Here is a 9,296-nt window from a genome sequence, read left to right on the forward strand (position 1 = left end):
CTCTCTCTTTCTCTCTCTATTCTAACAGTAGGGACTCTCTCTCTCTCTATTTTAACAGTAGGGACTCTCTCTCTCTCTCTCTCTCTCTCTCTCTATTCTAACAGTAGGGACTCTCTCTCTCTATTTTAACAGTAGGGAATCTCTCTCTCTCTCTTTCTCTCTCTATTCTAACAGTAGGGACTCTCTCTCTCTCTCTCTCTATTCTAACAGTAGGGACTCTCTCTCTCTCTATTCTAACAGTAGGGACTCTCTCTCTCTCTCTCTCTCTAACAGTAGGGACTCTCTCTCTCTCTCTATTCTAACGGTAGGGACTCTCTCTCTCTATTCTAACAGTAGGGACTCTCTCTCTCTCTATTCTAACAGTAGGGACTCTCTCTATTCTAACAGTAGGGACTCTCTCTCTCTCTCTCTCTCTCTCTAACAGTAGGGACTCTCTCTCTCTCTCTATTCTAACAGTAGGGACTCTCTCTCTCTCTTTCCTAACAGTAGGGACTCTCTCTCTCTCTCTCTCTCTCTCCTAACAGTAGGACTCTCTCTCATCTCTCTCTCTATTCTAACAGTAGGACTCTCTCTCTCTCTCTCTCTATTCTAACAGTAGGGACTCTCTCTTTATATTCTAACAGTAGGGACTCTCTCTCTCTCTCTCTCTCTATTCTAACAGTAGGGACTCTCTCTCTCTCTATTCTAACAGTAGGGACTCTCTCTCTCTCTATTCTAACAGTAGGGACTCTCTCTCTCTCTCTCTCTCTAACAGTAGAGACTCTCTCTCTCTCTCTATTCTAACGGTAGGGACTCTCTCTCTCTATTCTAACAGTAGGGACTCTCTCTCTCTCTATTCTAACAGTAGGGACTCTCTCTCTATTCTAACAGTAGGGACTCTCTCTCTCTCTCTCTAACAGTAGGGACTCTCTCTCTCTCTATTCTAACAGTAGGGACTCTCTCTCTCTTTCCTAACAGTAGGGACTCTCTCTCTCTCTCTCTCTCTTTCCTAACAGTAGGACTCTCTCTCTCTCTCTCTATTCTAACAGTAGGACTCTCTCTCTCTCTCTCTATTCTAACAGTAGGGACTCTCTCTTTATATTCTAACAGTAGGGACTCTCTCTCTCTCTATTCTAACAGTAGGGACTCTATCAATAGGGACTCTATCTATCAGTAGGGACTCTCTCTCTCTCTATTCTAACAGTAGGACTCTCTCTCTCTCTATTCTAACAGTAGGACTCTCTCTCTCTCTCTATTCTAACAGTAGGGACTCTCTCTCTCTCTCTATTCTAACAGTAGGGACTCTCTCTCTCTCTATTCTAACAGTAGGGACTCTCTCTCTCTCTATTCTAACAGTAGGACTCTCTCTCTCTATTCTAACAGTAGGGACTCTCTCTCTCTATTCTAACAGTAGGACTCTGTCTCTATTCTAACAGTAGGGACTCTCTCTCTCTCTATTCTAACAGTAGGACTCTGTCTCTATTCTAACAGTAGGGACTCTCTCTCTCTCTATTCTAACAGTAGGGACTCTCTCTCTCTCTCCATTCTAACAGTAGGACTCTCTCTCTCTATTCTAACAGTAGGACTCTCTCTCTCTCTATTCTAACAGTAGGACTCTCTCTCTCTATTCTAACAGTAGGGACTCTCTCTCTCTCTATTCTAACAGTAGGGACTCTCTCTTTATATTCTAACAGTAGGGACTCTCTCTCTATTCTAACAGTAGGGACTCTCTCTCTCTATTCTAACAGTAGGGACTCTCTCTCTCCATTCTAACAGTAGGACTCTCTCTCTCTATTCTAACAGTAGGGACTCTATCTTTATATTCTAACAGTAAGGAGTCTGACACTATTAATGAACACACACTGTTGCCATGACGACGGGGGGCAGCAGACACGGCGCTCTGGCGCCCCCTACTGTCCGGTAATATAGGCCCGTTCTTCCTAGTATTATCATCAGCGATTCACCTAATCCATCGGTGCATATCGTTATTTTAAGGGTTATTTTTATTCTGGATTGGCACCACCTGTAGCTCAACCCCTCCTCATCAAACCTCTGACCCGTGGGTCCCGGGGGCAGCAGCTCTGGCAGAAGGCCCCAGACTTCCCTTTCCCGGGCCACCTTCACAAGCTCAGCCCCCGATTGTGAAAACGTCTTTACATTTGACATCCCGTTCTCCGAAATACTTCTTAAACTTGCTCTGCAGGATTTATTCAACATGAACAGCTCTGCCTCCCGGGGCCACAACGTCCGTCTGGACGGAGGCATCTGCGCACTGAAGACTCTGGATAACCAAAGGCGCAAATGACATACAAATCTGATACGCCTAAACACAAAGTCACAAGACTCAGAAGGGACTTTTGATTTCATTAAAAGGCCAACATCTTTTGGGGAAACATTTAGTGCACAGTCTCGAAGACACCTCCCCAATATGGAGGTTGAGTCGCGCCTTCATGTCGAGTGCAAAACCTTTTACTTTGCAAACTAAAATAATTATTCAGACAGCAAATGTGGGCTTTAAAACCTTCAAACGACCACCTTTTTATTAATGAATCAAGTCTAGTATAATAGAGATCAAAACATTATGCATTCCAATCAAATTAGAAAGTGGTTTTGTTAGATCTAATACATAAATCATCAGAAGGCCTTTTTAAAATACAAACTGCCTCTAAATGGAGGATACCCCACAAATGACCCCTTAAATCTTCAGCTCAAGCCCTCGCCGTGACTCCTAAAATAAAACCAGAAGAGTTTTATCTTGTGGCAGAAAATGTTTATTACCTCTGCACAGGCAAACAAGACAGAACACGTAGAATAATAACGAGTACGTCGTCATTTCAACATACTGTGACGGTGCGCTAGGGTTTAGCTGATGAACGACTAGAACCAGTGATCACATGACGGAGTGCAGACAGGCAGACGGACAGACAGAGTGCTGAATATACACACAAACAAGGAAAGGACAAATCAAAAACACCCCCAAAAAGTTACAATTCCTAAAAAGCAATAAAAAACAAATAAAATAGCCTATATATTTTTAAAAGTGCAGATATTTTAATACATTATTATGGTCAATTCACTGAATAACCTTAAAGCCATTCCCCTAATGGCCTGAATAAATAGCCTTGTATCACCCATCAAAGAAGGGTCGGAAATATGTCGCTGATGAGCTGTTCTGTTCAGTCAATCGTAGAGCAGATAACGCACATAGGCCTCCAGCTTTAACAACTCATCCTATTCCCTTTTCTACAGGGAGATAGCGGTACATTGCCGGAACATTCCCCGAAAAATCACCCATCCTCGCTGAAGTTCCCATCAGCTGCGACGTCACACGCTAGTCTCCGCCACATTGCGCTCTTTAGCGGCAGCGATGCGCGCTTCTCTGGCGCCCCCTGCCGGCCCCTTGTGGTTGGTGATTTCCTGCAGCAGGATGAACTTTTGTTTCCAGTTCCAGAACCTGAGGGCGTGGCGTGTGGGGCTGGCAAGCACCGCCTCCATGGCCAACAGATCTGCCTCCTCCTCCTCAATCTGGAGAGGAGGAGGAGGCGGGAGAATTAAGACCAGCGTACGGCAGAACCAGAACAAACTAGCATTAAACGTTGTCTGGTTCCGGGGGGGCTCACCTTGGGGTGCGGGTTGAGGTGCCGGACCAGGCGCAGGCTCTCCCGCCGTCTCGTGCTGGAAAAGGGGCTGACCGACGAGCCCCTGGGGCCCCTCTGATTGGACGGCTTGGCTCGGCCAATGGGAGACAAGCTGGTCCCCGTGTTTTCCGGTCGTTCTGGAGTAAGAAGGTTGGAGAGTTAATGACGAGCCACCGCCACGGTGGGGCCGAGGGTTCTGTTCCCTAATGCGGGGCCGAGGGTTCTGTTCCCTAATGCGGGGCCGAGGGTTCTGTTCCCTAATGCGGGGCCGAGGGTTCTGTTCCTCATGAGGTGGAGCGGGGGTTCAGTGTTGAGCTTTGGGTGACGCATAAAGTTACAGATTTTTTTACTATTATTAGGGAAAATGATCATCAGCGCCTTGCCCAAAAAAAAGACAGCCTACGATCTACGGTGAGTTATACTGTAGGGGTCTGTGACGTAGACCCCACAGCGGGTCTACGTCGAGACCCTCACGGGACCTGCAGAGACCTGTGGAACCAGCAGGTCTACGGGGACCCTCACAGGACCTGCACCGTGGGGGTCTACGCGACGTAGAGACCCATGCTTGGGGGTCTACGCAGTAGAACCATGACCTGGTCTCAGCCCTACCCAGAGGAGACTTAAGGATCCAGTTGAATCCAGACTGACCGTAGGGGGGCGGGGCTCGGGGCCCCTGGGGGCCCGCCTCCTCCCCGTCCTCGGGGCCCCCGCTGAGGAGGAAGTGAGGGGGGGCGGAGCGGGCCGTGTTGGGGGTGGGCAGGTCCAGCCAGGACCCCGACCGGCGGAACGACCCGCCCTCGCTGCTCTCAGAGCTGCTGGTTCCACTGGTGCTGCTGGTTCTGCTGCTCCTACTGGTGGAGGCGGGGCTGCCGGTTCTGCTGGTGGTCCTCCTGGGTCGACGGGTGGTGAGGACGTGGTTGTAGAAGGGGGAGGAGGTGAAACAGGGCGGAGAGTACTCTCCCTGGAACACAGGGAACAAGAAGCATCAGTCTGGCCTCCCGTCAACGAGCACACCTGAACCTTCTGGGTTCAGGTGAGTCCTTCTGGGTCGGGTTGAGCTCCTCTCAGGAGGGCCGGGTCCCAACCTGGCCCGGGAACTCTTACTTTGAGTTCCCGACAGATCCAGAAACGGTCGGCATGTAACCGCCGCTCCTGGGAGCAAGCAACTTCCTGTATGGCGAGTGAAACAGGAAGTGGGCCGGTACTCACGTTGAGGAGCTCGCTGGTTGGCAGCTCGGTGTAGGGCTGGCAGGAGTAGAAGACGGACTCGTCGCTCTCCGGCTCGCTGATCTGACTGTAGAGCTCTGCACACACGGCCGTTCATAAAGCACCTCGCTCTAGAGACTCGGGATCAGTTATGGTTCCCCGTTGACGCAACGCAAAGGGGTTTCCGGACCCTCCTTGCGCCTCCCAAAAACGGTAGCCCTGCGTCGAGCCAACGCAGCAACAAGGGCTGTGATTGGTCCGCTGATTAAAACCCGACACAGAACCAAAGATTTGCAGAAATCCCCACCACCTCATCCTGTGAGGTCCACACAGAAGTCAAGTCAAGATGGTTCCACATTGGCGGAACGCAAGGGGGTTTATGGCCCCGTTACGTCCCTGCGGGGGTAAGCTTCCGTCGAGGGGACGCAGCAGCAAGAACCGTGATTGCTCCACTCACTAAAATCGGAACCCAAACAGGTTCCCGACTGCGTCGAGGCGTCTCCCTGGTCCTTGAGAGTTGCGTCGACGTGGAACCATAATCAGCCCTTGAGGAAACACTCACCTCTAGAGCTCCGCTGCCGGGCTCGGGTCAGGAGGAGGGCAGCAGAGAGTTTGTCCAGCCACCTGAGAGCAGGAGCACAGGTTAGTGTCCTGCTCCGCACCACAACACCGTCCTGCTCCCTGCTAGCCTGGTCCTACCAGACTCTCCTACTTCATTTCATTTGCACAGAGAGTCTGGACCCACTCCATTGACTAACGTTAACTCACTTGAAGGCGGGTGTCTGCTAAAGTTTAAAACTATTGGATCTGCCCAGTGCCACTCTGGATCTGCCATAACCAATCGCTAACGTTTGGCCGGGAATCACGTTGCGCGCAGTAAACAAACCAATCCCCGTGCGTGACGATGTCCGTCAACGAGAGCTGACTTTAACGTCATTGTTCTCAGCCACTCCCTCTGTTCGCTGATTGGACGCAGAAAGTTTACACTGAGAAAACCCACTAACATACCGCAGACCCAGACCTACAACTGAAGGGAAATTCAAATTGAGCGGACGTACTTAGGCGGGCTTAGCTTCCTACAACAACATGCTACCGTCCTGCTCCACCTTCTCTCCTCCACACGAGAACGTGTTGGGGTCCTGCACCACCTCCTGCCCTCATATATAAGCTCTGCTCCAGGATAGTGTACCACCACCACCTCTACCTCTACATACTCACAGGCTCATTTCAGCGAAGCTCTCGGCTGCCATGACAACGGTGGCCACGCCCCGCTGGCTGACCTTGATGACGCTGAACACAAGATGGAGACACGGTCAGGAGGAGCTCCATCGCGCTGACCCACTAACGGACTCACTGGGAGGAACCTCTCCTCATGGAGCACATTGTGGAGGATCTGGAGATGGTTTAATGCAGGGGTTGTCAAACTGTGAGCCTCCCCTAGGGGGCGCCAGAGTTCTTCAGGGGGGGTGCGACGTGAGAGAAAAATTAAACCCGGAATAAAATCAAATCAAAATCTTAAACGATTTTTTAAATATTTAAAATGTGCAAGCCCCACCCTGGGGGGGGGGGGGGGCTCACTCTCTCACACTTTGAAAAACCCTTTAAACCGTTTAATGGAAGGTCCCTCTGGGGGAGCGATCCTGTGAAACGTTAAAGCGATTCTAACAAATATATTGACGCCATTCTTACTGCTGCTTCCCGCTGATTCTGATTGGCTGAATGGTGAAGTCTGTCAGGTCCAGGAAACCTTCCGCCTCTTCAGCCTAACACACACGCGCGCACACACACACACACGTTAATTATGAAATGCATAAACCCATGCTAATGCAAATAGCTTAATGCATATATTTGTTTGTTTTTCATCATATTTAAAGTAATAATTAGGAAGGGTTAGGAACTCAACCGGGATACTCACCAGTAGAGCCTTACCATGTGACTGGGGGACCAGTAGAACTGGTCTTATAGCCTCACCATGTGACTGGGGTACCAGTAGAGGGCGCTGGTCTTCAGGACGAACCAGCTCCTCCTCCAGGCGGCCCCCACGAGGTGGCCTGCGGGGGTCTGGCGCTGCAGCCAGCCCTGGTGATCCGCCCGCCCCAGCTCCCTCACGGACACCCGGCGCCGGCTCATGGCCTGGGGGGTCCGAGGAGTCCTGGGGGGTCCGGTGGGTCCGGTGGGCAGAAGGTATACCCCCGTCCTGTCGGCGTCACACATGACGAGTGATGAGCATGTGGGGGAGGGAGCATGAATCGTTGCGGTATTACCTTTGTGCATTACGGTGTGAAACTAACTCAAACTGAGAGGAACACAAGATCAAATTAATTTGATAAGCCCAATATGCTAATATGAACAACGACACGAGATATGAATGTGTGCATTCTGAGTGGTTCTCTAATTGGTAGCCATAGCACATAACTACAAATAGTTTCACAGCGCTAGTCTCACTGCTGACAGACCAGGAAACCTAAACGTTCTCACAACTATCTCCATCATGTAAACAACTTATGTTACATTATACCAACACTCCCGATGTAAACCAGTCCTATAAAACCGCCGTTCTGCTCACCTGAAGGTCAGAGAGGAATTCCTTCTCCAAGGCGTCCAGAGACAAGAAGCGACCAGTAAGATGTCTTCCACTGCAACAGGAGTCTGAAGTTCTGACAGCAAACGGTTTGTCAGGACAATTAACTTCATTAGGATGTGTCCGACCACTTAGGACCATCACAGACCCCAGGGCAGAGGTAGTGAGCAGTGTGCTGCTGTTTTTGTCAGTTTCATTTATGCTCACTTTCTTCAAAATCATACGGACAATCTGAACGGACCAGTTGTGCATCGTAGTGTTTGGACACAGTGTCCAAATCTGAGTTCGAAGCCCAACACAGACAGTCTGTACATGTGGGACCGGGATCGAGATGCCCCCTAACCCCGACCTGCTCCTAGAAAATACGGTTCATACAAAATCGCTGTCAAGAAGTCTGACGTAAAACACTTAACAAGATTACGAAAAATCTTCTTACTTCTTGACAGAAAGTCCTGCCAAAGTGGATTTTAGTGAAACAAAAAAGGGACGCAGATGTCAAGAGGATGACTTAACGTGAGTCTTAAACATGTTAATATCCACGGAGGAGCAGTAATGGTTCAACACATTGTGGAAGGCCATGACCCTCTGAACTGGTTTAGCTTGGCTGGTTTTAAAGGTCGCATTCAACTGGATAATTACATTCCTTTGGCTCAACAATGATGAGCAAAATACATTTCTCTTAAGAGGATGGAATCGGATTATTTCGATACAGCAACATGTATGATTTTCAATGATTAAGCTCTCAGACAAAACTCTAAAGTTATCACGATGAGAGGACATCTGTAAAGCTTTGTACATCTGCAAGGCTTTGCACCTACCCAAAGTGTGTGCACATTTAACAATTCAAAAGTAACCTTACCTTAGAGCACGAGGGATTTATGCAACATGGAATCATTCAGACTTTAACCAACAGACATCACCTTGCGTCAGGTTCACCTCCCGCTGGGAGGAGGCCCGCAAACACTCAACACACCAATTTCTCCGGATCTTGGAAGTTTTCAATCAGATTAAAGTCTCTACTAAAACGGAGAATAACGCATTCGTACCTCACGTTCAGTGGCGGGACGAGTCCATTCACCATTAGTTGGTTAGCTGGTTTAGAGTGTCACATTTCAGGTCCACGGTGTTATGGTTTAGTTCCACGGTTTGTTGTATATAAGTGCAGCTCGGTCCTGGATCTGGCCACCAGGTGGCGCGGCGGACTCTATTTATACCAGTCTGTTGAATCAATGTCTGCTGGACAATGTAGAATCCAACAATATTAGGAATATTTGATTATCACTGTAGATTTTGTGGGATCTGCTATTGATGTCACTTTAACGGTATGCCATATAGGCCTATATAAGTAGCCTACTTATTATTTAACTTAATATATAACTTTGATTCTGGCTCACACTCGGATCGATACGTCCTGTGATCCGCTGGCTCCCATTCCCACTTTAACTTCAACTAAAGTATCACATGTCCGTTTTAGGGGTCGGTAGATCTGTTTTCCTAACAGGGAACTAAACGTGTTTAGTCCCATAAAAAAACCGCGCGATGCAAATGAAGTGAACAGAGGATAGTGAAATAAAGGAAATACATGACTCGTTCTTTGATAACTTTGTATCCAACATCTGTGACTCATATTAGTCAAATGAAGCATAAGATTCAAATGTGGGCTCATCCGCTAATGTGTTAGTATTAAGGCCCCGCTTGAGACAACTTTTGGCCATTTAAGGCTTTTATCTCCTAGTCCCTCTTGAAACTGCGGTCTGGTCATCTGCCCGTCGGAGAAGCACGGTCACTAAATTTATAAAGGAGATTGCGCGATTGTACATTACTTTGTTGGGTAGGCTACGGTACTTTTGCGGCACCGGGTTTTCATTCTCCCAGACGTATTTGCTTGAATA

General features: G+C 48.7%; 1 protein-coding gene across 1 annotated transcript; it reads right to left on the bottom strand.

The window, feature by feature from the left end:
• Positions 1-3,303: 3,303 nt before the first annotated feature.
• LOC307087612 (uncharacterized protein) lies at positions 3,304-7,459 on the bottom strand (the record flags this gene model as incomplete). The annotated part of the gene is made up of 9 exons (XM_079753233.1): positions 7,390-7,459; positions 6,795-7,020; positions 6,513-6,586; positions 6,042-6,113; positions 5,386-5,447; positions 4,827-4,921; positions 4,266-4,578; positions 3,600-3,754; positions 3,304-3,504 (listed from the first exon to the last, which is right to left on the bottom strand). Exons 2-9 carry the CDS (start codon positions 6,951-6,953, stop codon positions 3,304-3,306), a joined length of 1,131 nt encoding a protein of 376 aa, XP_079609359.1. The 5' UTR covers positions 6,954-7,020; positions 7,390-7,459.
• Positions 7,460-9,296: the final 1,837 nt, after the last annotated feature.

Source organism: Pollachius pollachius (genome assembly GCF_949987615.1).
Source record: "Pollachius pollachius genome assembly, chromosome: 16".
NCBI lineage: Eukaryota > Metazoa > Chordata > Actinopteri > Gadiformes > Gadidae > Pollachius > Pollachius pollachius.